The sequence below is a fragment of the Malus sylvestris genome, chromosome 1 (genome assembly GCF_916048215.2).
Source record: "Malus sylvestris chromosome 1, drMalSylv7.2, whole genome shotgun sequence".
Taxonomy (NCBI): domain Eukaryota; kingdom Viridiplantae; phylum Streptophyta; class Magnoliopsida; order Rosales; family Rosaceae; genus Malus; species Malus sylvestris.
Window position 1 is genome coordinate 24328534 of NC_062260.1, and position 25601 is coordinate 24354134.

At 38.7% G+C, this 25601-nt stretch overlaps 5 protein-coding genes and 1 pseudogene across 10 annotated transcripts; 4 read left to right on the forward strand and 2 right to left on the reverse strand.

Moving 5' to 3' along the window:
* The first annotated feature begins 1172 nt into the window (after positions 1–1172).
* On the forward strand, positions 1173–3777 carry LOC126623110 (superoxide dismutase [Mn], mitochondrial-like). The gene is made up of 6 exons (XM_050291915.1): positions 1173–1560; positions 1947–1993; positions 2082–2207; positions 2316–2372; positions 2852–2929; positions 3476–3777. Exons 1-6 carry the CDS (start codon positions 1263–1265, stop codon positions 3566–3568), a joined length of 699 nt encoding a protein of 232 aa, XP_050147872.1. The 5' UTR covers positions 1173–1262; the 3' UTR covers positions 3569–3777.
* Positions 3778–4573: 796 nt separating this feature from the next.
* On the forward strand, positions 4574–6322 carry LOC126623133 (40S ribosomal protein S26-1-like). The gene is made up of 5 exons (XM_050291922.1): positions 4574–4730; positions 4818–4910; positions 5014–5098; positions 5285–5418; positions 6059–6322. The coding sequence occupies exons 1-5, from the start codon at positions 4728–4730 to the stop codon at positions 6131–6133; spliced, it is 390 nt and encodes a 129-aa protein (XP_050147879.1). The 5' UTR covers positions 4574–4727; the 3' UTR covers positions 6134–6322.
* A 70-nt stretch (positions 6323–6392) lies between these two features.
* On the reverse strand, positions 6393–10247 carry LOC126623065 (tRNA (guanine(26)-N(2))-dimethyltransferase). Its single transcript, XM_050291853.1, has 6 exons — positions 9437–10247; positions 8977–9177; positions 8781–8880; positions 8080–8280; positions 7925–7987; positions 6393–6977 (listed from the first exon to the last, which is right to left on the reverse strand). The coding sequence occupies exons 1-6, from the start codon at positions 10150–10152 to the stop codon at positions 6873–6875; spliced, it is 1386 nt and encodes a 461-aa protein (XP_050147810.1). The 5' UTR covers positions 10153–10247; the 3' UTR covers positions 6393–6872.
* A 1703-nt stretch (positions 10248–11950) lies between these two features.
* On the forward strand, positions 11951–12879 carry LOC126614918 (tRNA (guanine(26)-N(2))-dimethyltransferase-like; annotated as a pseudogene).
* On the forward strand, positions 12724–20136 carry LOC126623035 (uncharacterized). Of its 6 annotated transcripts, none has more exons than XM_050291804.1 (11): positions 12724–12875; positions 13348–13528; positions 13600–13938; positions 15061–15255; positions 16514–16606; positions 17315–17497; positions 17584–17686; positions 17770–17952; positions 18762–19171; positions 19310–19764; positions 19849–20136. In XM_050291804.1, exons 3-11 carry the CDS (start codon positions 13714–13716, stop codon positions 19904–19906), a joined length of 1905 nt encoding a protein of 634 aa, XP_050147761.1. In that variant the 5' UTR covers positions 12724–12875; positions 13348–13528; positions 13600–13713; the 3' UTR covers positions 19907–20136. The 6 variants fall into 6 exon arrangements, with proteins under 6 accessions (XP_050147761.1, XP_050147777.1, XP_050147770.1 ...); XM_050291820.1 differs by having other exon boundaries at positions 13608–13938; XM_050291813.1 differs by having other exon boundaries at positions 13348–13494.
* Positions 20114–24826, reverse strand: LOC126623073 (alpha-galactosidase 3-like). Its single transcript, XM_050291868.1, has 15 exons — positions 24510–24826; positions 24164–24222; positions 23849–23905; positions 23734–23765; positions 23323–23426; positions 23153–23225; positions 22583–22641; positions 22428–22493; positions 22253–22336; positions 21798–21862; positions 21619–21701; positions 21145–21235; positions 20981–21039; positions 20597–20737; positions 20114–20476 (listed from the first exon to the last, which is right to left on the reverse strand). Exons 1-15 carry the CDS (start codon positions 24716–24718, stop codon positions 20363–20365), a joined length of 1296 nt encoding a protein of 431 aa, XP_050147825.1. The 5' UTR covers positions 24719–24826; the 3' UTR covers positions 20114–20362.
* Positions 24827–25601: the final 775 nt, after the last annotated feature.

The window sequence follows — 25601 nt, forward strand, 5'->3', positions numbered from 1 at the left end:
ACAACCTTTATAACTGCCTAGTGTAATCTATCCTTCCAATTACTGACACGTGGCCTAATCCTCATCATTCATTCTTCATACTCTAACAGAAGCATCATGCTGAGATTTGAGTTTTCTTCATGTCTAATTCATCTTCTTTGCGGTTTAATTTGGACAAGATTTGGAGGTTGACATTCATTTCTTGCTTGAGTTAGTAGGCACTGAATCTAATGATTGATAACTCATTGCATTCAATCTATATGTCATTTTCTAATTTTATGTAAGTTGAAAGTAGAGCAGGCATGAAAAAAACCGATTCCTTTTAAAGGAAAAGGATCCTAGCCGGATATTTTTCCTAGAAATCGTGGAGATCCCGTGATCATGACCGTTCATCGTATATCGTGCGGTCAGTTTTCGTTAGGTACTATTTATATTTAATTTTAAATAATTTTTTATCACACGATGTACGATAAACGGTCACGATCACGAAATCTCCAGGAAAAGGATCCGACAAGGATCCTTTTCCCCTTTTAAACACCAGACAATGCCAAAACGGCAGAGGAGATGGAGTGTCGTTCATGAAGGGGATTGGGGAAAAAGGCTGAAGATCGATAAGGTCTGGGCATCGAAGGCATAAAAATTCTAGGGATTGAAGAGCTAGAAATTGGGTTTCTCTGGTGGGATTTAAGGTAATTAGGATTGAATTGGGTTGGGATTTTCTTCATGTTTAGGTCTTCAATCACATTGAAAGAGTCAAATCAAGCGCAACCAAAATTACCAACTTCACTTTACTCACCCGGGCTTGGGCAACGAGTAGGCACGCTTGCAACACAAACTAGAAGTACCAAGAAACCCCAAAATCCTCAGCTTGTTGGCCAAGACTGATCTTAAGACCACCAGTCGAACCTAAAACTACCTAGTCGTAGTACTAATGACAAGGTAGTTTTTGAAAGCAAAAGGAATTAATCTTTGGATCTAAACATAAAGGACGCTAGAGTAAATAATTTGGAGTTTAGTTAGTTAAGAACATTTATTCTGGTATACAAATTCAATCCTTACGCCGGCCCGAAATCGCTTCTATTAAAAATAAAAAATAAAAATTTAAGGCAGGAATTATTGGATTAAGCCCACAAGAGGCCCAATGTATCTGGCCCATAGTTTGCATTTCCCTACTACGCCCACAGATTCGCACCAAAAATATATACCCCTCTCCACAAGTCTTCTCTCACCTTCTCGCACTGTTTCTCTCTACTCACTCTAAGTTCTTCGCAAGCAGCATTTCCATGGCTCTCCGAGCTCTCGTGGCCAGTAAAGCCCTCCGATTAGGTCTTCAGAGCGAGCCTAGAATCCTCGCCCATTCTCGCGGCCTGCAGACTTTCTCGCTCCCCGACCTTCCCTACGACTATGGCGCCCTGGAGCCTGCAATCAGCGGCGAGATCATGCAGATCCACCACCAGAAGCACCACCAGGCTTACGTCACCAACTACAACAATGCTCTCGAGCAGCTCCACGACGCCATCGGCAAAGGCGACGCTGCTGCCGCTGTTAAGTTGCAGAGCGCCATCAAGTTCAATGGCGGAGGTCAAACATCTCTCTATGTATCTCTGTGCTATTTTTGTAATTATTTATTTGTTTTCATTTGTTGCATTTTCAGATTAGGGTTTTTTTTGTTCAATTTGTTAAAAAAAAGTTTAAATTTAATTAAAATGTTCAAATATTTGTTGAAGTAAACTGATATTAGAAGTAGCAATTCAATTAGCTAGCATTGTGTTAGTTTTCCCGTAATTAGCCTGCTACTTATACGAATTACCACAATCGAAACGGCTGATTTAATTCTTTGGTTTCAAGTTCTTGGATGTCTTGTTAATCTCAGGATTTAAGCTCGTGATTTTGTTTGTTTCCATGCCGAAATGCATTGTCTTTTCTTTTAAAAGAGAAATGTAAAAGGGGTTTCTTTTTTCTCGCAGGTCATGTAAACCACTCGATTTTCTGGAAGAATCTGACTCCTGTTAGTGTAAGTTCATGTTTCCCTCTCTCTCTATCTTACAAGCTGGTTATTAACCGTTCATTTACCTAATACAGTAATGCTTTATTTATGGCAGCAAGGTGGCGGCGAGCACCCTCATGGTAAGCTGGGCTGGGCTATTGACACAAATTTTGGAACTTTTGAAGCATTGGTGCAAAAGATCAGTGCAGAAGGCGCTGCATTGCAGGGTTCTGGATGGGTCGTAAGTTTACCATCTTCTTGATTTTATAGCATTTGTTCCATGTTATTCAACTAGATGTTTCAATCGACATTCAACCTGTTCGCATGCTCGTTTGATCTTTCTTGGCAGTGGCTTGCTCTAGACAAAGAGTTCAACAAACTTGTGGTTGAAACCACTGCAAATCAGGTAAACTCAAATATTTACTTCAATACCATCTAATCTAGTAGCGCAGAATTTTCTTTTAGGTCTACTCAACATTACTTCTAGCCATATTCAAGTTGCACAAATCCATCCTGTGTGATGTTTTACATTGATAGCAATGATAGCCTCTCAGCAATGTAGTTTAGACTCCTCGTGAATTGTTACTATTAGTTCCTTACGGAATGGTATATCTTCTTTCCATTAATCATGTAGGCTACTGTTGGCTGTTGATTTATGACGGTTAGACTTAGTCGAAAACTTTAGCTCCAGCATAGAACTCATGTTGAAGATTTGTTTTCTTGTTACCCCATCTCAAGGATTATTCAACATTCAGGACTTTAGGATTTACAAAGGTTGCTGTTCTGAATCTCTTTGTCCAAAGCACTTGTAGTAGTTGATATGCATTACACAGTTATGGTTTTTGTTTCATCTGAATATCCTTTAATTTGAGTAACTTGTTACAGGATCCTTTGGTTACTAAGGGAGCATCTTTGGTTCCATTACTTGGTATTGACGTTTGGGAGCATGCGTACTACTTACAGGTACATCCTTCAGTTATTTTCACTTACAACTCTTATTGCCTAATTGGCGAGCCTTGGAAGTCTAAGATATTGTTTATCTTGTGGAGTACAAGTGGATTAAGTAGGAGGGTTGTTAAAACTGTCTTTGTGACGGAAAAATTAGTTTTTGCTCCTTGGGATTGAATTGTTTATGAGGGATAGGTCGTTCCGTGGGATGAAGTTTATAGTTAGGCTTTCGTTCAGACGCTACGGAAGTGACACCGATTCTTGTTTTCCTATAATGTTTGGTGTCTGTACACAGCCTCCATCCTTTTCTGTCACTACTTGAATTAGCATCTGAAATGCCCCGAGACCTGAAACAAGCTCATCGTTTATTCAATTTATCACCGTCATCAATTTTATCTAAGTCCAATGATGATTTTTTGTAGAATACATGTCAGTGGTGTTTGCTCTTGTCAGCTGTCTGTATTATTAGTTTCCTCCTATCCCTTTCGTGTATCATGCGCCTTTCGTGTATCATGCGACATGAGAGTTTGAATTAAGACGCATCGATTTTTCGAGTTGCAGTACAAGAATGTGAGACCAGATTATCTGAAGAACATATGGAAAGTCATCAACTGGAAGTATGCCAGTGAAGTGTACGAGAAAGAAAGCCCTTGAGCTAAACAAGGTGGTGGCCGGATTTGCAGCTGGTTGAGTGCATGAAAATAAAACAACCAACGTGACAAATGAGGAACCCTTATTTAATCACGGATATGTTCCAAGTTTATGAGTTTATGTACTTTTTAATCTCTGTTTTTATAATTTGCTTCTTGTTATGATTGAGGGGTTCGCAATTGATATACAATGAACGGAAATTGATTTTTGCACTTTTTTTTCTTGGCAGAGGAAGAGTGGTACATAAAAAATAAAAAAAAACGGGTGTGCAAATCACTACCCTATCGAAATCTTTTCCAAGTTTTTAAAAGAAGATTAGTCCATTGGGCTTTCTGAGCAGATGTTATCTCCTCTGGTCCATTGGGCCTTCTGTTTAACAAAAGAAAATTATTTATAAAGGATAAAATATGGCGCAGAGTATTAAATGAAACCCAAAATTGAATTACAATTATGTGAAAATAACCAAAAATCAAGAGCTTCAAATTTCAACTCATCTCAACCAAAGAGCAAATTTTTTAGTGTTTAGAGAATACGGTTTGGTATACCAAGTGTCATAATATAATTGGTTAGAATTTTTTTTTCAAGTTTCTAATCAATTGTTTTATTAATACTTGGTGTACAAGGTCGTAATCCCGGAAAAACCACTTCAACCAAAGATATTGTGGTTATTGGTTCTTACTTGAGCAACAACTACAATATTTTAAATTTCTTTTATGCAACGATATTCTATTTCAAAATGTGGAGATTTGATGTAAGTCATATAAAAATTAGGCATCAGTACCTCATTATTTAAGTTAACGAAATCTGAGACCTTCTACTTATAAGTGAGTAAAAATATCATTATACCGTAATGTCATTGTCTAATCCTTAGGATGATAACAGCTATGATTTTCATCAGCTCTTTTTCTTTTCTTCCAAAGTTCAATATTAATTTTTGTTTCTAATTAGAAATTATAGAGATCAAAAGGTAAATAAACAAAATAATGGGGACGCAATTACAAATGTGCAACAACGAAGGGCCGTTTTGGTGGGTTAGGGCGCCAGGCCGCTCTCCCATATAAAATAGAAGCCTTCCAGAAACCACTCACTTTCTGGCTTCTGCAGCAGCGAGAAAAACCCTAAACGGCCTCAGAACTCTCAGATCTCCTCCTCTCGGAACGCCATGGTCAGAACTTCGCCCTAAACGCCGCGTTTCATCCGTCTCTCCGTTCTCTGTTTCTTTTTGCTTAATTTTCGTGTTTTTTCTCTGCAGACTTTCAAGCGCAGAAATGGAGGTCGCAACAAGCACGGCCGCGGACACGTCAAGTTCATCCGCTGCTCCAACTGCGGCAAGTGCTGCCCCAAGGTATATATACGTATACATTTGTACGTTTCTGTATATGTATAGGTATATGAATCGTATAAATACGTGATTGATTGGATTTGATTTTGTATTGGTGATGAACTAGGACAAGGCCATCAAGAGATTCTTGGTGAGGAACATCGTCGAGCAAGCTGCGGTGAGGGATGTTCAGGAAGCCTGTGTCTATGAGCGTAAGTTCCAATTTACCCTCACATTTCTCTGTTTTTTCATAATTTGTTATTGATTTATCGGTTTTTTTAATTCGATTATCGCGGTGGTTGGTTAAATTTGTAGATTATGTATTGCATTTGGATATTGAGATCATATGGAGATGTAAAGGATTGATTTTTGTTGTTGTTGTTGTTTGTGATGTGTAGAATACACGTTGCCTAAGCTGTATGCCAAGATGCAGTACTGTGTTTCCTGTGCAATTCACTCCCATGTTGTGAGGGTGCGATCCCGCACCAACAGGAGGAACCGTGAGCCACCACAGCGATATATCAGACGCAGGGTGAGTTCTTGTTTTTGATATTTGAGTGTCAATGTTTGTTCTCTTCTACTTAACGGTGTCATTGATTCATTGCTTGTACTGTGCCGTCTTAAGTTATTCCCAAAACCTAATTGAAACATATACATCCCGAATAGTTTGTTCCATGAAACCTGCTCCAAGCAACTCCATTTTGTATAAGGAAATAGGACCCGCCACATTTTTATCTAACTGATTGTTTGTATGCTTGTTGTTCATCCTTTCAAGACAGTGTGATGATTGATTGAAAATTATTTTAATTCCATCTTAGGCTAGAACTTAACCCCTGTTAGATTTCTGGTGCTGTTACCAGAAACAATTTAATCATGCAGAATCTAAGTTTATTTTTCCGAAGCCTTTACAGTTCCATTGGCTGATTCGGAACTGTATATTTCATGTCTATAGTGTTGATGTTTCAATGTACTTTTCCACAACCGATTTTAAGGCTTTTGTAGCAGCATGGGTTTTGTTATATATTTATTTACGTGGCCATTTCGTGTTCCTTGCATGCTTTTGGTTTGCGCTTGGCAAATACATATTTTAATGTCTAAGGAGCCTGATGACCGATGCTTACAGTTGATATGTTATTCTGGTTTACCTGATATGCTTATATTTGGATTTCCAGGATGATGCCCCAAGGCCCGGTCAGCCTGGTCAAGCTCCCCGACCTGCTGGAGCTGGTGTTCCTGCTCGTACTTGATTTGAGCATATCGATCCTTTCGTTATGTGATGGACGCCTCCCGGTATCTACACGATCTTCTGGACTGAGTTGTGTAGAACTTTTTTGTGATTCTCGTGTTGTGGTTTAGACGTTTTGGGGATTAAAGTACAATGTTTTTGGATGTTTTATTTCGAAGATAATGCAATTTTAGAATTCGTTACGGTTTTATTTCGTGGTTTCTCCACTTTCGTTTTCAGATAAACTCTTGTAATCAATTTAGTTAAACCCTAATCCACAGTTTGAAGAACACAATGTGAATTTTCAATTGATTGTTTCTTTCGTCCACCGACGTTTATGTGCGCAGTCTCAGGCTTGCAGGTTTACACGGTGATGCAAAATCATTGAATTCGAGTATTTGACAACATTGATACGAGAGTAGTCCATTTTCTCCCATAAACTGTTTCTCACATGTAACAATTTGCTCCCAAGTTACAATCAATGTTTCAGATCATTGTTTTCTGTGGAAACTTGCAAGGTTTTCGGGTATCGAAAAGTGTCAAAACCAAATGTATGAATCCGACTCTATAATGTTGCATGAGCTGAGCAGAGCAGAGCAGCTACGACATTGCGTCTCTCATTGAGCGACAACACCTCCAAGTCGCACAACAAAATGAGACGCTGCTTTACTGGCCCGGCGAGAGGTTCTTTGATCCGTCAGTGCCCTTGACCCTAACGGCAGTGCAATGCGTCTGGAAACTCGTCTTCTCATGGGTATGATTCAGCGCTGCTGAAGTTGCTTGGCAATTCTAATGCAGTCTTCCATCGGACAATTCGTCTTGATTGCATTGGATTCAATGTGTGACCTACTCACAGCATATCCTTCCTGCAAGAGAGTATTAGTCTTTGGACTGAAACGAAAAACTATGAGGACTCGAAAAGTCCAGTAAAACCTAAACCCAACAGCCCGCCTAACTCAATGCTAATAAGACTTTCTTTGCTCAAGTGGGCCAAGCCTCTGGGACAAAACTATGAGGTGGCAGCAAGTCGATGTAGGGACTCTGACAATGGTACGGGGTTGTGTTTTTATCCAACTTCAAGTGCAACTCCCAGTACACAGGGTTATACTCTTTGTGAAAATGGTTTTGACCTACCAAAGTTTTTCTCTATGTAATTGCCAAAGTAGGCTGTCAAACATGTAACTCATACCCGACAAGTGTCAAACACGCACTTCTAAGTAGTCAGTGGTTAGACTGTCATACTCAAGTTTTTCTCCGTCAAGTGGCATACATGCAAAACCATACCAACAAGTGTCAACATGCATTTGAAACTGACTAGGTTGTCTTACTCAAAATTTTCACCATACAATTGGCAAACATGCAAAATCGTACCCAACAAGTGTCCACCATGCACTGCAAATCAAACAAGTATTCAACACGCACTTGCAACCGACAACGCTGCTCTACTCAAATTTTTCTCTATACAATTGGCAAACATGCAAGACCATATCTAACAAGTGTCCATCATACACTAATACCCAACAGCTCCTAAAACCCCAAAGTGGAAAACATGCACCCATATAACCAACGGAGTAAGATTCTCTCTCCTCCGAATTCCCCTTCCCTTCTCTTCCCTCATATTTGAACGGTCATGAAGTCATGTCAACATCTTGTGTTGACTTCTTTATAGGGAGACAAAAAGAAAAGTGAGAAGGGAGGAGAGAGAATGGGAGAGTAATTAAAGGGGAGAGAACCCTACTCTATTCCCAACACCCCCCCAAAACAAATGTCAAACATGCACTCAAATGCCACACTGGAGTAGTGTGGAAATTACCTTTTGAAGGGTGGACATCACGGCTCTCAGTGACGGAGAATTTACTTTCGCACGGCTTGCCACCTGGGACAGTAAAAACAGAAAATCCATCATTTTCCCAGATTAACAACTTTGGGAACAAAAGTGAGTGGTAAATTTTTTTTTTTAGTAAGGACCTCGTCCAACTTGGTGTAGCCAAAGGGTAATCTGGGGTCACTCTCAGCCACCATTTGGTTCAAAAGTTTGTCCAGATCAGTTCCTGTTTCAATGCCTGCCCATCCCCATTCCTCGGCCAAACTTAACATTTCTGTAATATAAGCAGTGTCATGCAACGGCCCTGTCCAGAGAGGGCCAGAAACAACAAGTGACTTGGAAACCTACAAAAAACCGAAACAACTTAAGGTTTCATATAAGATTAGAGTACATTGGAACATTGATCCTTAACTTATGACCGAGTTATAGCTTTAGTCGTTAAATAAAAATCAGTTAAAATTGGCATCGCAATTTGACAAAATGTGAAGTAGTTCTTGATGCCAAGTCCACGGGTGTACCGCCAAACTCAAGCACATGACATGCATGTATTTAAAGGGGCATATGCCCTATTCCTTGACTTACTTCTTAAAAGGGATTCACAAGCCTAATTTTGGTGGGAATTCTTTTCGTGATGTATTTAACGAGGCATGTGCTTTATTCCTTGACTTACTCCTTACAAGGGATTCACAATTCTCATTTTGGCGGTAATTCTTTTCGTGAAAAAAAACAAAAACTAAAGAATCATAATTCAGAGATTCAAGATTAATCTTTTATGGTGAAAGAAAGAACAAAAACTTGGGAAGTCAACAAAACGAAATCATACGACCTAAACATTACCCAATACCTTTGAATCACTGCAGGGGCAACCGATCCGACCAAGTTCAGCCCATGAGTACTCTTGAGAACTTCCACAGCTGTTGCAGTAGCTGATGAACCCATAATGTCTGTCGGAGAAAGTATAAAATTGATCAGCAACAACATAAGAGGTCTAATAAACCACACAGCTTTCACACACATACAAAATCATGCAACCACCTTACTTGTTATCAGGAAGCTTTCCCCGATTGACTTGGAGCATGACTCTGAAAATTGGTCCATGATATGAATAGTATGAAAACAGTGGAGTAACTCGATACCCCAGCACTGAAGCTTCCCGCACAGCCCCTCCAATAAGCATTCGCAAACCAAGCTCATTCGAGTATGGCATTGGCCGGACATAAGCTCCATATGCAGCTAAAGTTCTACAGAAACAAAGTAAAATATATCAGAATTGTATGCAATCAACCAATACAACCTTCAATTGTAAAGTCTCCAACTTCTCGTTTAATTGTAAATCCCATTTAATTACGATATCAAATTCGAACGCATCAAGAAAAAATGCAGTTAGTACTGCAATACCAATTGGTCAAGAAATGAACATGTTATTGCGCAAAGCATCAAACTTTAAAGGAATAGAGAATTGAAACAACCATTTTGCTTGAAATTAGATTTGACACTCACTGTTGAGGCCTGCGACCACCGGACGAGAACCCATCAGTTGAAGTAACATACAACAATCCATTCAACTTCAAAGCATTAAACGCCGACCTCAAAAACGACGAATCGCTCCCAAACGAATCAATGTCAATCAAATCAAAGAAATCCCTTTTCAGATAACTCTCCGTCATGATCCGATTCGCATCCGTAAGCGACACCTCCCACCTCGCCTCATCCCCGGAACCACTCTCCACCTGCGACAAGTTCTCCGTGATAACTTTCTTGTTCTCATCATTCGCGTCATTTGCCAAAACAAAATCGGCCTCCGCCTCGACGAGGTACCGAACAGACCGAATCCCGCAGCCACACAGTGCATCAAGAACTCGCAATTTGCCCTTAGACTTCTTGTACAGAGAGGCTGCGAGCACGCCGAGGTCGCGGCCGGTGGCGCTTTCGTGGCGGAAGAAGGTCCCGCCGACGTCGAATTTAAGACCCCTCTCTGTCTGGAACACCGATTCACAATCGGAATCGAGGGTTGGCTTCGAATTGGAGTCTGAGTATTGGGTCACCGCGGCGAATTTAGGGTTTTGGATTTGGGGTTTTGGGATGGGGTTGCAGAGAAATGAGAAAGGAGATAGGGTTTTAGGCGAAGAGAGAGTTATCATGGCGGGAATTAAATTGGTTAGATGGGGGCTAATTTTGGCGGGTCTTAATAAAATGGGTTTATCTACTGCACACATGTATGAATGTACGCCTAAGATTAAATCTCGGATTTTGATTTTGCCACATCATCAGATGGGTCCCGGTCTGTTTGTATAGTTGGTCGCACCGCACCGTCGAAATTATACTGCCATCGAAGCAGTGAAGCCTTTCACTGTTTCAAGCATTTGCTCTTTGTTGGGTTTTTACTTTTGGTTTGGAATTAGGGTTTTGACCAGCGAAGAAGATGGTGGCAATGAACTTGCTTGTGTTTGGAAAAGTGCTTATAGCTTGCGACTTTGTTTGCAATAAGCAAGTTAATGATGGATTAATGTGTTTGTAAGAGACCATAGTGGTAGGTTTAGTTGTGTTGGTTTTCTTTGCTTTTCGGGTCGGCAGCTTACCCAATTTAGTTGTTACTCAAAACATCTAAATGTTTCGAGTCTTTCCCAAATAGGGAAAGCATAAACATGTTGCTAATTTGGGAGAATTGCACCGAACCCTTAGATTGGATTTTGGATGTGATTTTTTTCTTTCCAAGATAAAAGTTTATGATGAAAGAGAACGAGAAATGAGAGGGGACAACAAAAGGAAGTGGCTAAATATTTTGTTCAAGATCTTGAATCAAATCACAAAACTTTTATTTTGTTTAATCACTTGCCGAATGGGAAATTTAGTGTATTCAGTTTTTCAATCTCAGTTAACATTATTGCATATTATTCCAAAATTATAGTCAGTTAAGCATTCATGCTCCTCACACCCATATGGTTTGAAGGCCGTATATGAGCCATTCCGGCAACATGTTTCATTTTTACAGCTGACTATAATTTGGAATAATATGCAATAATGTTAACTAAGATTGACAAACTTAATACACTAAAATTTCCATTAGGTAAGTGATTAAAAAAAATAAAAGTTTTGTGATTTGATTCAAGATTTTGAACAAAAGATTTAACTGAAGCTTAGCCACTTCCTTTTGTTGTCCCCTATCATTTCTCGTTCTCTTTCATCATAAACTTTTATCTTGGAAAGAAAAAAATCACATCCAAAATCCAATCTAAGGGTTTGGTGCAATTCTCCCAAATTAGCAACATGTTTGTGCTTTCCCTATTTGGGAAGACTCGAAACATTACGATGTTTTGAGTAACAACTAAATTGGATAAGCTGCCTACCCGAAAAGCAAAGAAAACAAACACAACTAAACCTACTACTATGGTCTCTTACAAACACATTAATCCATCATTAACTTGCTTATTGCAAACAAAGTCACAAGCTATAAGCACTTTTCCAAACATTTTCGAATAAAAATCCCATCTTTCACAATATCTAAAAACTACAGCTGAAATTCTCCAAAACCCAGCTAAATATTTCAAAAAACAATAAAATATGGAAAAGCATTCATTGCGAACGAAACATCATTAAAGTTCAGAGCTTTCTACCTTTCATGGCGGTTTCCTTCTGCTCCTCCGCTTCATCTTCCGCTTTTGGCCAGACCCCACTTCTTTGTGGGACCCACCAAACGCAAGCAAGTTCATTGCCACCATCTTCTTCGTTGGTCAAAACTCAAATTCCAAACCCAAAAGTAAAAACCCAACAAAGAGCAAATGCTCGAAACAGTGAAAGGCTTCACTGCTCCGATGGCAGTATAAATTCGACGGTGCGGTGGGACCAACTATACAAACAGACCGGGACCCATCTCATGACGTGGCAAAATCAAAAGCCGAGATTTAATCTTAGGCGTACATTCATACACGTGTGCAGTGGATAAACCCATTTTATTAAGACCCGCCAAAATTAGCCCCCCTCCAACCCATTTGATTCCCGCCATGATAAACTCTCTCTTCGCCTAAAACCCTATCTCCTTTCTCATTTCTCTGCAACCCCATCCCAAAACCCCAAATCCAAAACCCTAAATTCGCCGCGGTGACCCAATACTCAGACTCCAAGTCGAAGCCAACCCTCGATTCCGATTGTGAATCGGTGTTCCAGACAGAGAGGGGTCTTAAATTCGACGTCGGCGGGACCTTCTTCCGCCACGAAAGCGCCACCGGCCGCGACCTCGGCGTGCTCGCCGCCGCTCTGTACAAGAAGTCCAAGGGCAAATTGCGAGTTCTCGATGCACTGTGTGGCTGCGGGATTCGGTCTGTTCGGTACCTCGTCGAGGCGGAGGCCGATTTTGTTTTGGCAAATGACGCGAATGATGAGAACAAGAAAGTTATCACGGAGAACTTGTCGCAGGTGGAGAGTGGTTCCGGGGGTGAGGCGAGGTGGGAGGTGTCGCTTACGGATGCGAATCGGATCATGACGGAGTGTTATCTGAAAAGGGATTTCTTTGATTTGATTGACATTGATTCGTTTGGGAGCGATTCGTCGTTTTTGAGGTCGGCGTTTAATGCTTTGAAGTTGAATGGATTGTTGTATGTTACTTCAACTGATGGGTTCTCGTCCGGTGGTCGCAGGCCTCAACAGTGAGTGTCAAATCTAATTTCAAGCAAAATGGTTGTTTCAATTCTCTATTCCTTTAAAGTTTGATGCTCTTCGCAATAACATGTTCATTTCTTGACCAATTGGTATTGCAGCACTAACTGCGTTTTTTCTTGATGCGTTCGAATGAGCTCGGTTTGGGAATGCTTATTGGAGGGGCTGTGCGGGAAGCTTCAGTGCTGGGGTATCGAGTTACTCCACTGTTTTCATACTATTCATATCATGGACCAATTTTCAGAGTCATGCTTCGAGTCAATCGGGGAAAGCTTCCTGATAACAAGTAAGGTGGTTGCATAATTTTGCATGTGTGTGAAAGCTGTGTGGTTTATTAGGCCTCTTATGTTGTTGCTGATCAATTTTATACTTTCCAAGTTGCAAGCCACATAAATTTGTATTCTTAACCCCATTACATTTATCTTTGTTTGTTAACTCATTTATGGAGAAGAATCTAGTCTTCAGAAAAAAAACTGAAAATTTGAGAAAAGTTAGACTAAACTTTTATATGGTTGTAAGCTTTGATTAAGACCGTTTCATTGGATTGTACTTAAGTTCACTTCTGAGTTCTGTCCTTTTCTTCTATAATTTTTCGTGCTTGTAGAGTTTCTTCAGATAATTTCCCTTGAGGACTTGGGAATCTTTTCTATTTTTCATCAGTTATTTTGACGATTCCTTTTCCCCTATCCTCATAGCACACATGTCAAAATAGCCCCAAAATACATAATTTTCAGCACTGACAAGGACGTTAAATACAGAGTTCGAGGATGTAACAGATATGGACGAACTCTGCATAAAATTTCAAGCATCTAATTAGCTGGTTTTTTTCTCTTCTGCTGAATACACATCCTGGATTAAGCTCTACTGATCTGTGAGCTATTTCAATTGCTACTCATCTGCTGAAGGTGCCCCGGTCTATCCTTCTATCTCTGTTCTCAGGTTTTTTTTAGCCAACCCATCTCATTCCTCCCCCTCCCTGAACCAAAAACTCATTATTTTAAATTTCTTAGTTTTGCAGGTTCCTAAAACCGTGTAAACATTCACTTGTTGAAATCATCAATGGGAGAGTGTTTGTGTGGGTTTCCTGGGTTGCATTTTTAAAGAGTTGAAAGTCTTACCATTTTATGGAAGATTGTCAAGTGGGGTTATCATATTCCCCTTATTTTCAATCTTCTTCCTCCTCCACTAAGACCTTGTTGAGGACGATGGATGCAGAAGTGTGGTCCTCTCTAGAACAAAGGACCCAAGAGATTTTACGGACTATTCAACCAAATGTTGAATCTGAGTTGAGGCGGAGGATTTTTACTAATTATGTTCATGGGCTTCTTGTATGTCATTTGCCACCAGAGGTGAGAAGTTCCCCATCTCCCTACTTTCTTTTTTATATTTTTGCTTCTTGGCGCGAAGAGAAATCAGCAGTGGTGGATTTTTTATTTTATTCTATTTTTTTTATAACTGTAACCAAGCTTCTTTAAAGTCTGTTCGTGAGGAATTAAAATTGTACTTCATCACATTGCTATAGGTCTATGCTTCATAATTTTGGGTTCATTGATTACCTCTGTATGTTTTCTAGATTGGTAAATCTCAATGTCTTAAGATGGAAGAATGTCAGTAAAATTAAAATCTATAAAAGGGCCTGGATTTATCTGTGTATCCATTTCTGTGATTAGATGTATGCTCCCTCCCTAGCATTTCGAAGCATTCCCATTGTTACCTTTATCAATTGGATTCTCTAAGTATAGTCAGCATACCTAGTAATTAATTCGATTTCCTGTTGGCGCGGAAAGAGCTGAGCTACACTATGGAAGTGTGGTTTTTCCTTACAGCCAAACGAAACTAAACAAAGTTTTAGGCGTCAACAGGAAGTAATTATTTGACATTGTAGCATGTCTGGATAATGAAATTGGTATCTCTTATCTGTTACAAAAAGAGCACAGAGTCATTCCTTAGATTTTGCTGATGTCTTCGATGCCACTGCCACATGACCTAGTGTCGTATGTCCAGCTTTCAATGTCATCTTGGAGGGTTTTGTATTTCATTTTTATTACAAGTTGTATTCATAGGTTCTAGTTCTGTGAAAGTCTGACCTATCTTCATAGAACTTATTTATGCGGCTTCCATAACATTAAGCATCCAGTACGTTAACTGTTTGTGTTGGATATGCTTTTAGGGTTTGGCATGGAGGTGTTGGATATGCTTTTAGGGTTTTCCGCTTTTTTCTTTCTTGATCAATACATAATGTACGTGGCCATTCATTTTGGAATCTGATTGTTACTCATATCTGAAATCCACGTGTTTCATTCCGTGGACCTGAAATTAATATAATTGAGAGACACAGGATTTCGATGTTTTAACTTCTAACTGCTATTTGCAATAAGAAAACTCTACTGGGGGAATCTTTGATTGATTCATTACAATTATTGTATGCTGCTATTTTAATATACCTAAATTAATGTGAGCTTGTGGAACAGCTTGCGTTACAGTTCTACTCCTTTGGCTCATTCCCGTTGAAGGCCTATCTTCCTGATGGAGATATTGATTTGACTGCTCTCTGCCGTCCAAACTTGATGGAGGGGCTTGCTCGTAAAATCTGTGCGATCCTCAGGAGTCGTCAACCACAGGACTCCGAGTTCCAGATTAAGGACGTCCGCTACATTCACGCACGGGTTGAGATTTCTTAGCTCCTTTTATCCTTTCCAATAATTGATCTGCATGTTTACTATATTTTTGGTTACATATTACATGTATCCTTTTTAGTATTTTCCTCCCTCATTCTTGATTGTCTGTTATTTCAGTTATTCGCATTAAGGGCTATTTACCCCTTTACTTTCACAAATGAAAATGTCCAAAAGCGAAAAGTTTGTCAATTCTTTCTTTTCTTCTCATTACAGTGCTAAGCATGAGGGCCACATCCTATCTCCATATCTTGAAATTAGACCAACATTAGTACTCTAGACCCCAATGACTTATGACCCTTGTTATGTTGGATTTTTCTCCATCTTGACAAGTGGTGATTCCCAAAAGTGTGTGATAAAATGAAGAAATATCTACTCAATCAATCCTCGCACCCTGGTACCACATCAACCAAGGCTACACCTGTAAAAAGCACATCATATGTGTGCATGCCTAACACCTGTTTGGCACTTAAAAGACAGCTTATTAGTTTATGTTCAGAGTATAAAGACTTCTGCCTTGTTCTCATGAGTGGTTTTTATCCGCTCCCACTGTTGAAATTCTTATTAGGTTGTGAGAACTTCAACGAAAAGTTAATTTCGTGCTTATGAGCCTGAACCATTAATGTTCAGTTCTGATATAGAAAGGGTGAATAAGTTTGTAAACGTATGGATCGTGCATGCTAATTGTGATATAATTATTTTCCATTTATTAGAAAATTGTGTGAACGGGTTGATTTAGTACATTCCAGGAAAATAGATAACTCAAACAGAAAGATGGGGGATGATCAGGGGATGCGCACAAGGAAAACCAGAAATTGACAATACATCGCAACCTCAAGATTCAAATTTAAGAATTGAGATCAAAAGCCCATTGCTCCACCTCCTCTTCCTCTTCTCCTCCTTGATATCCTCTATCCTACTTCCTGACTTTGCTCAATGTCACCTTCTCTTGGACTTATTTCTTCTATCCTCAAGCTACTGCTAAGCCAAACTGTTTGGATTTATTTTTTATCTGAAATTTTATTTTTGGTGGTTTCTGTTTAATGTGAAATATTTATTGGATTGGTAGACAAATTATTTTAATGCTTTTGTCATTGTTTAAGGGAAGCATTTTCACTGCCTCAGTTGCTTTTTTTTTCTTAATAAATCAATCATGTTGCATAAAGGAGGTATTATCATTTCTTAACTTTAAAGGGGGGGATCCACTGTACTTTTTTGATATCGTTCTTGCTGGAATTTTGGGTGGTAGGTTAAGGTCGTAAAATTCTTTGTGAATAACATGGCAATTGATATTTCCTTCAATCAGACGGCCGGCCTCAATACACTGTGCTTTCTGGAGCAGGTTAAAATCTTAACCCTTGATAATATGAAGCTATTACTTAGAGTACTAACTAGCATTCTTAAAAGCTTTCCTTCAGCTAGCTTGATTTTTTTTACAAGCTTAGTTAATTTCGTACTAATAATTGTAAATATAAACTTAGCTGCACTTGTAATTTTTGCAGTTAATTACTTTGAACTTCTTCTGTATAAGTTAACATGCTTCACTTCAACTTTTGGTTCTGATCTGTTGGCAGGTTTGAAGTTGGCTTATCCCCAATTTTTTGTCACTTTCTTTGCTTAGCTCCCCATTTACATAGACAATGTTTTGATGGTTCAGTTAATGTAGTCAGCTCCATCTGATTTTTTTTTTTGTCGTTTTCATTCACATAAATGATTATTGTTCTACATGGAAACATCTTAATTTTTCTGGGATAGTGGTAAACCAACAAACAATTTAACATGTCGAAGATCTTGAGTTCGAATCCCTCCAGCTTAAGCTTTTTGGCTCTTCAGTAGCGGAGGAGACTCATCTGAACAGCTTAATCTTTTTGTAGTAGTCGTAAACCAACAAAGTATCTACACTTGGCAATACTTAATATCAACAAAGCTTATTAACATGCACACACGCGCGCCACACACACACACACACACTCTCTCTCTCTCTCTCTCACTCTCTCATTTGAAAATTTTAATGTTCCTCTTTAACTGACATGCCTGGTGCTTTATACAGGTTGACCAACTGATCGGAAAAGACCATCTTTACAAAAAGAGTATTATCTTAACCAAAGCTTGGTGCTACTATGAGAGTCGAATTCTTGGGGCCCAATATGGCCTGATTGCATCATATGGACTGGAAACATTGGTGTTATTTATCATCAATCGCTTTCATTCATCACTCCGTGGTCCGTTAGAGGTATTTCTTTTGTTTTGTTTCTTCAGTTCAGCAGTCACATTTACATCTGTAAGTGCTCAAACAAGACTTTGAAATTGTATGAACAGGTCCTGCATAGGTTTTTGGAATACTATAGCACATTTGATTGGGGCAACTATGGTATCAGTATAAATGGTCCATTTGCCTTATCTTCCCTTCCTGAAATCATAGGTAATTTATGCTCAAATATGTGAATGTGTAACTGATCTGTTTACTCATTGATTAGAATCTTTTATCTGTATTATTTGCGACAGTGACACCCCAAAACGAGGGGGAAGAATTTCTCCTGAGCGAGGAGTTTGTAAGAGAGTGCAGGCTGGTGTTTCCAGATCCAGCTGTGGCAAACGCAGCTAGAGTTGATGAATTCCAAATTAAGTTCCTCAACATAGTGGATCCTCTAAAGGACAACAACAATCTAGGCTGTAGCGTCAGTAAAGGTACTCGACCACTTCACCTGCTGGATCAGTTTTTTGTTCACTCTCTTCAAAAAAAAAAACATTTTTGTTCACTCATTTTGAGATGACTGAATTTGCAATATACTGTATTATCCCTGGTAAATGAAAGTGGGAATATCTATTCTTCCTCCATCATCGTTAATGTGATAAACTTGAAGCAGAATATTAGTGAATAACAAAGTCGCAACAGATATGTTTGTATCATTTAAAGGTTTCTCCATTGTGACCAAAAGGTCATAGGTTCAGGCAACAGAAAGGTTGCTCCTTTGTGACCAAAAGGTCACAGGTTCAAGTCGTGGAAACAGCCTCTTTGCAACGCAAGGGTAAGGTTGTGTACGATAGATGTTCCCTCCCTGACCCTCACAAAGCGGGGAGCCTTGTTAGCTTGGGGTCGCCTTTTTTTATTTAAAGCATGTTCAAGGAGAGATTTAAGTATATCATACTATTAACATTTTTACGCATGAAGCTGTTATTTTAAGAGTTTAATCTATGTGCCCTTATGCCGAAAATGTTTGTAGAGTAGATTATAGTTACCTTGATAATTGGCATAACTATCCAATAATTAAATTAGTAGACAAAATCTTGTATTTAAGACAATGACGTTTTCTTAATAAGGTATGATTTACAAAGCATAAATTTGGTATATTTTTAATAATCTTTAATTCATATAGATTTCCATTTTTTTTAAATCTCTTATTCAAAGTGCTTACTTTCCGTTCTAGTGTATGTCTATTTCTTACCGGTTCTGTATGCTAATTAGCTGACATGCTGAACCACCTAATCTTCTCCAGGAAACTTCTGTCGTATAAGATCTGCTTTTTCCCTTGGGGTTAAAAAACTTCGAGAAGTATTAATGCTACCAGGTGAACGCAGAGGCATGGCACTTGACAAATTCTTCGCGACCACTCTAGATAGGAATGGGGGTGGACAGAGAGCAGATCTGGCAACTCCTGTCCCTGGATTTGGTACTGGAACATCTGAAAAATCTGACCTCACTGGGGACTACGAAGAATATTGTGATAGCCTGTTGTCTGCAAATGCATATCAGTTTTCTATTACACACAACAGTGCTCCACCTTTTGAAGCCGATGACATGAACAAATGGAATGCCCTGGTTCATACAGCTCAACAAGATGGGAATGTCATTTTTCAAATGGCAGAAAATGCAGACCAAATGTTTTCATGTCGCCTTCCTCACCGGGTATATCGAATTCAACTCAATTCTTTAGTTCAAATTAAAATTTTAGATACTGCTGATCTCTTCTTCCTTTTTTGTTTCAACTTTGGACTGTAAAAGATGACTGACTGGCTTTCTTATCCCAAAACTAAAATACTTCAGGTAATGCAGAATCAAAATAATTCCACCAATGTGCCTCCAAGAGCGAGGGGAAAAGTCCCGGAGTCTAGCAGCTGCGGTCTGAGGATGAAATCACTTCAAAAGACTAACCAAATTGAGGTTTCCATCAAAGCAGGCCCGAGTGAAAATGCTCCTTGGTTTAAATTTTTACCTGAAGAACAAAATGATTCCACCAATGTGTCTCCAAGAGCGAGGGGAAAGATCCCGGAGTCTAGCAGCCGTTGTCCAAGGATGAAATCGCCTCAAAAGACTAACCAAGTTGAGGTTTCCACCGAAGCAGGCCCAAGTGAAAATGCTCCCCAGTTTAAATTTTCACCTGAAGAATTCCCACAGCTTCCTGGCACTCAAATGCCTTCATCATCAGATGTACATCAATCTGCTCAGACTGAATTGGCATCTCCTCCAGCCAAGGAATTCCCACAGGTTACCGCAGCGACGTAAGGCCATTTTCATCTCTTGAGAGTTTCTTGCCATATTTAAGATAGCAACTGATGTACCCTTTTAAATGGTTAACTCTGCAGGATTTGCTTTAAGAGGTTCAAGCTAGACAATGATAATGACTTCCCCCCCTTGACCTAATGGCGGCACCGATGTGGCAAATGTGGATTAGCTCAGTTGACCAGCACAATGTGTCTACCCCTTTGCGTCCGATCTCAAATCCTTTTGAAGTTTAAATAAAAAACGCTGAGACATCAATTTCGTTTTGTGTTTCCGATTTCGCTATTTGAACTTGTGCATAAATGTTGAAGTTTTCCTTTGGTTTCTGGTTACTGAGATATTATCCTATAAATGTTGAATGTTAGAGTTTCCCATTTAGGTATCATTATTTCAACAGCTGATGGTTCCGAATAAGTACGCAGTCATATACAAACTGCGGTACGATACTTTTATGTGAGCAACATACATTACAGATAGGCACTTCGATCGTCGCCAAGTTCTGCAAAACCCTAGAGATTTACAGCCGTGAACTGTTGCAGACAACGGTTGTGATGCGTTAACAGATGGACGCCGCCTTTAGCTGGAACCATTTTAAGGCTAAGCTATATTTCTGAGCGAGGTGGTATGGGGAGTAAAAATGTACATCAGGCAGTCGTGAGCATCAACTTGAGCACCAAATGACGATACTGCATCGACCGCTACTTCCTTGTGCTGCAAGAAATTTGGATGCCATATAAGCATGAAACGAATAAGTTCATAGAAGGAGAATGAAACGAATTAAAGCTGTCAATGGATGAAATTGTTAGAAGTCGTATAGGTCAATTTCGTTACCTGCCACAATTCTCTCACTGAGACACTAATGCCGGATTTGAGTCCAAGTGCTTCCCATGTAGCTGTTATGGTATTTGCTTTCGAGCAACGGTTCCAGAGAACAACAGCCCATCGATAGCCTGATAGAGGACCTGCCCAAACCTGGAAAACAGAATTATCACCAAAGTTTTAACGAAACAGTTGATATACAACAGGCTTATGTTAAAGATCCAAAAGATGTAACGAACTTCTCCCTTGGCTCGTAATGATATATGCGAAGGGAGATGTATTCTGTCAGAGTACCATAGTTACTAAATCTATCAACCAGATATACGAATTTTATCCTATCGAGTTTCGACTAAGCAATCACTACAACTTTGTACAGCACAAGAAAGGGGGGAAAACCTGATAGCAGCCATCTGGTCCAGAAACATTAACCTTCCTTCCCTGAACCCCAAGTGGATCTGCAAAAACAAAATCATTCCTCTCAGTTTCAGAACTTCATAGTTGAAAAGACTGATATGGCAAAATGATACTTTCAACCAAACCGATTAGCACCAAATTCTCACCTTGGTTTACAGCAATAACCTCCTCATTGCTTAGAATCTCAAATGTTTCTGCAGTCATGTTTCTCACATCGCAACCAATCAAAAGAGGGGCCTGGATATTCGAACGCCCAATTCTCAGTATGTGAAGAACTAGAAAGTATATGAAATCGAGCCAAGGACAAAACAGTTCATATGCAACATGTATTATGATGCCCCTTGTGCAAGATAGAATTGAACTAAATTCATTACAAGGACTGCAGAACAAATAAAAGCCATTACGATTTACGAAAATGATACTTTTAATCAGACTAGACAGCGTGGTCAAAACTGATATTAAATATGAAATAAGCAGCCGAGAGAAAACAAGTAGCTTTTTTGAACCGCTCATATAAGATTATTTTTGTGACACAACTCTCCGAGACAATGGATGAAGGTTCAAACTGAATTATGGGAGCGACATGCAAACCAGGAAGAAAGGAGCAGAATTTTAAGGACCTTCATCAAAGCCCAGATGCTAAAATGAGAACGGTACTCCGGGTAAGTCATGCCTCCATTGCCAACTTCCAACATATCGGGGTCTGCCCAAAATAAAAAGATGGAGCATGAAAAATAAATCACAGTTGGAGTACTGATACCTAATATCTATGCCTGTTTCAAAAAGCTCATGTTTATACCATTCCATCCACCAGGTCCTGCATATGCTGCCCACTTGTCATTCAAATCAGCAATTGCTGTCATGCTAAATAACATAAGAACAGACAACTTAATCAGTATGACCACTGAAGATTTTATTAACCGTAAAACTGCGGGATCATGTAAAACTGCAGGATCATGTATATAAAACCTTGCAGCCAAATAATAACAGCGAGAAAGAATGATAGACAACAAATGTGAGACATTCTTGTACAATTTCTACAATTTCTGAAATAAATGCACATAAATGAACGATCAACTTGGAAGTTACAAAGCACTTTTAAGGGTCCCCTAAGGTGAAAGCATATACCACAAACCATTTCTGAGGGTTTACCACAAAATTACAAATGATGGTTTCAGTGTGTGCAAGTAGAACTATGATGTAACCCCAGACACGGGAAGTTACTGTCCAAGTTAATGGATAAAGAGTTATAACCTCGCCCAACTATCATTGATGTCATCTGTAGTACGCCAACTATTTCCGACCTTGCCAGCCCATAAAGCAGGGTCATCAACACCCCTGTCAAATAAAGAATTTATGAATCAGGATTTCCATAAACTAAAAGTGAACTAATCCAAATATTATAACACAGATCAATAAACTGGATTACCATTCGCAAATCGAATAGAAAATTGTGCGTCCAGACACATTTAGGGCTTCACGCATTGGTGGGTATCTGGAAAGTATGAAACCACATTAAATAAATTTATAGCTACTGAATGCTATACCCTCACAATTAAAGTTGAGAGTAAGAAGAGCCAATACCGTTCTTTTGGTGGGATCCCCAGGTTATAACAGTTGTCATACTTCAAATAATCCACACCCTGAAAATACAACATTACTCCTTGATTATAAGTAATATCGTAAGAAAATGAATGGCTATAATTCCAAAATAATAATTCTCAACAAAACTCATGCATCCCAGACTTTAAAGGTCGTACCCAGTGCACAAGGCTCCCGCTTTACGCAGGGTCTGGGAGAGGTGAATGTCGGCTAGCCTTACCCCCATTTTATGCATCCCAGACTTTGATTGCAAAAAATTGTTGTGCGGAGATAAGGGGAAAAGATTACATACTTTCAAATATTCGAGCAACTCCACTTTTTTGCAAACATCGATTAAGTCTATTAACATTGACAGTAATCAAAATAGAGGGCTTTAAATTTAGTAGTAATGAGCTCACTATTTGCACGGAGGTGAATCTGTTCTACTTGTATTTCAGACTTTGACTTACAAAAGCAATATAAGATGCAGAAACAGTGCACAAGGGTATTGAATGCCCGCTAAACCAAATATATACATTCAACAAAAATTGAATCGAGGAAACAGAAACTAACCCAAGAAGCAAACAGCTTTGCATCATCACTTTCATGATAAAGTGATCCGGGTCGAACTTGACATGTAAAAGCCCTACAAAATAGAATCAGTGGGGAGTAGTCAGGAAACTGTACTGAGTATAACACACTTGATATTCAAATAAAAATACATAGAGTTTCATTCATCCTACCCAGCGTCAGAATAAATTCCAAGCTTGAGTCCTTTTCCATGTATATAATCAGCAAGCGCTTTAATTCCCGATGGAAATGCTTTAGGATCCGGGACCAATTGACCCTGAAACAAGAACATTTTGGAATTCAAAATTTAAGCATATATCAAATTCACAATTTTACAAGGACGTGATTTTCCATGCTAGAACCTCTATCGGAAAATTTATATTCTTCCATGTTTGTGCGCATATATCGGTAGAGTGGAGAAGAACTTATAGCTACTGGACTGAGATATGATTTTGAAAAGTTGCACTTAAATAATTTAAAGCAGAAGTGCCTTCATATACGATGAAGACGGGTATTCCCCAGAGACCACAAATTATAGAGATAGTGAGAAATATATCTTGGTTAAGTAATGCAATTCAACTGACCTCAGAATTTCGTGTTGGACACCAGCAATCATCTGCATTTATTGACATTGCATTACATCGTAAGTATAAGCAAGTGTTAAGTGTACTAAATACTTAAGGTTTGCCAGAATGATACCTATATTGACATACACATAGCCTAAATCAGCTAAGCCAGTTGAGATGAGCGCATCAGCTGTCCATCATCAAAATACATGTTAGTAATTTCACAAAATTCGATTGCGGATGAAGAAATGTTATACTTCATTGAACCGATCGAATCATAATGGTCATTTTTCCCAATTAATATAAGCATATTTCACCATGTGCCGGATACACCGGCACAAAAACAAGCATTGATGCAATAAGGAAACGCAACGAATGATCTATAAATGGCATCGGAGCAGAATCAATCGCAACGAAAGGAGATGAACAATGAAAGCACAAAATTTACCGGTTTCTTTGATCACGGTTTCATCAATATTGCAAGCAAAGAAATTCCAGCTATTCCACCTGCCCACATATAGTACAATGCTCAATTAACACAATTACAATGTCAAGAAGTGAAATTCCCTTCATGTATCCAAAAACAAGTAAACCACCAAAAGGGTAACTATAAAGCTGTAATTCCAAGCTACCCAATTCTAAAAGCCCACAAAAATTTCCAATTAACACATAAAGATTTAATTTTTTCCATCAAAAACAAACAATCCAAAAAGTGGGTAGGAGTAAGCAGACGAAGACAGAACAGACTTCAAAGACTACAAGTTAGAGAGACATAGAGAAAGAGAGAGAGGAACCCCATCTGAGGCGTTTGAGCCAAGCCGTTGTTGAGCTGCAAAATCCCATACTTGGAAGTATCAAAAATCCGATTAAATGTTGGTCTTTTAATACTGGGCTTCTCCTGGGTTTGCAGGACAGGCGTTAATCTGACTGCAACTGCCAAGGAGACAACCGATAGAGAGAGAATCAGAGTGTAGAGGGAGAGAGTGATCTTCCTCTTCGCCATCGTTGAATGAATGCTCTGTTTTTTTCCCTTCCTCGATCTTCTTCTGGCTTTTTTAAAACTGCGAGTCCGTGAATCGGAAGGAACCCCGAATATCAGACAAAGAAGGAAAATAGCGACGTGGGATATCAGGGCAAACACCCGCCAATTTTTTATCGGTAATATTAGGAAATTAAATTTGTAAATTATTTATAAATTAAATTGTTATCAATAGAATATAAACATGTTTATCAACATTTATAATAATTTAATCATTAATTTTTAATTTATCAAATTTTTTCTACAAATTTAGTCTCTAGCATTACTTATTTTTCATTTATTTTCAAAAAACAAAAATGTCAATCTTACCACATTTATTAGTGAGAGATTTTTTAGTGTACCAAAAGTATAATTCGGTACACTCCAATATCATAATACAAGTAGTTAGATATTTGAAGAAAAGAATTTTAATCACTTATTTTATGCCACATGGTGTACATGGTCGTAATTCCAATACACCTGAAAATTTTCTCTACTAATAAAATGAGATACTTATGTTAATGAGCTCTATTTCTATTAAAAATACAGTACAAATAGGATATGAAAATTGTAGTAATTATACCTTTACTCTCCTTTTATTACAACTTAAATAATTAGATTATGTTACTAGTGTATTGTAAAGTTAAACTCACGTCTCTTTCTCAAAATAAATAATATATTTTATTAAAAAAATTATTGAATTATTCTCGAAGAATCAAGCAACAATTAAGGCTTATCCTCTAATTGTCATGTCATGAGTCATCATCTCATTTTTGGATTTACGTATTTTTTATTATTCATATCAAATTTTGATTTTGATCTTTGTAATTAGGGTGAAGTTGTTTTTGGGTTTCTTTAGTTTTGCAAT

Excerpts from the sequence above, each read along its gene's own strand:
- LOC126623110 (XM_050291915.1), top strand. The coding sequence starts at position 1,263 with ATGGCTCTCCGAGCTCTCGTGGCCAGTAAAGCCCTCCGATTAGGTCTT. Across the intron at positions 1,994-2,081 it reads AGAATCTGACTCCTGTTAGT|CAAGGTGGCGGCGAGCACCC; the intron begins GTAAGTTCATGT and ends TATTTATGGCAG. Across the intron at positions 2,208-2,315 it reads TGCAGGGTTCTGGATGGGTC|TGGCTTGCTCTAGACAAAGA; the intron begins GTAAGTTTACCA and ends CTTTCTTGGCAG.
- LOC126623133 (XM_050291922.1), top strand. Across the intron at positions 5,099-5,284 it reads GGAAGCCTGTGTCTATGAGC|AATACACGTTGCCTAAGCTG; the intron begins GTAAGTTCCAAT and ends TGTGATGTGTAG. Across the intron at positions 5,419-6,058 it reads AGCGATATATCAGACGCAGG|GATGATGCCCCAAGGCCCGG; the intron begins GTGAGTTCTTGT and ends TTGGATTTCCAG.
- LOC126623065 (XM_050291853.1), bottom strand. The coding sequence starts at position 10,152 with ATGTGTGCAGTAGATAAACCCATTTTATTAAGACCCGCCAAAATTAGC. Across the intron at positions 8,281-8,780 it reads GCCCCTGCAGTGATTCAAAG|GTTTCCAAGTCACTTGTTGT; the intron begins GTATTGGGTAAT and ends GGTTTTTTGTAG. Across the intron at positions 6,978-7,924 it reads TGATGTCCACCCTTCAAAAG|GAAGGATATGCTGTGAGTAG; the intron begins GTAATTTCCACA and ends ACTCTCTTGCAG.
- LOC126623035 (XM_050291804.1), top strand. The coding sequence starts at position 13,714 with ATGGAAGATTGTCAAGTGGGGTTATCATATTCCCCTTATTTTCAATCT. Across the intron at positions 13,939-15,060 it reads TATGTCATTTGCCACCAGAG|CTTGCGTTACAGTTCTACTC; the intron begins GTGAGAAGTTCC and ends CTTGTGGAACAG. Across the intron at positions 17,498-17,583 it reads CACTCCGTGGTCCGTTAGAG|GTCCTGCATAGGTTTTTGGA; the intron begins GTATTTCTTTTG and ends TTGTATGAACAG.
- LOC126623073 (XM_050291868.1), bottom strand. The coding sequence starts at position 24,718 with ATGGCGAAGAGGAAGATCACTCTCTCCCTCTACACTCTGATTCTCTCT. Across the intron at positions 24,223-24,509 it reads GCTCAAACGCCTCAGATGGG|GTGGAATAGCTGGAATTTCT; the intron begins GTTCCTCTCTCT and ends ATATGTGGGCAG. Across the intron at positions 20,477-20,596 it reads CAGTGAGAGAATTGTGGCAG|CACAAGGAAGTAGCGGTCGA; the intron begins GTAACGAAATTG and ends AATTTCTTGCAG.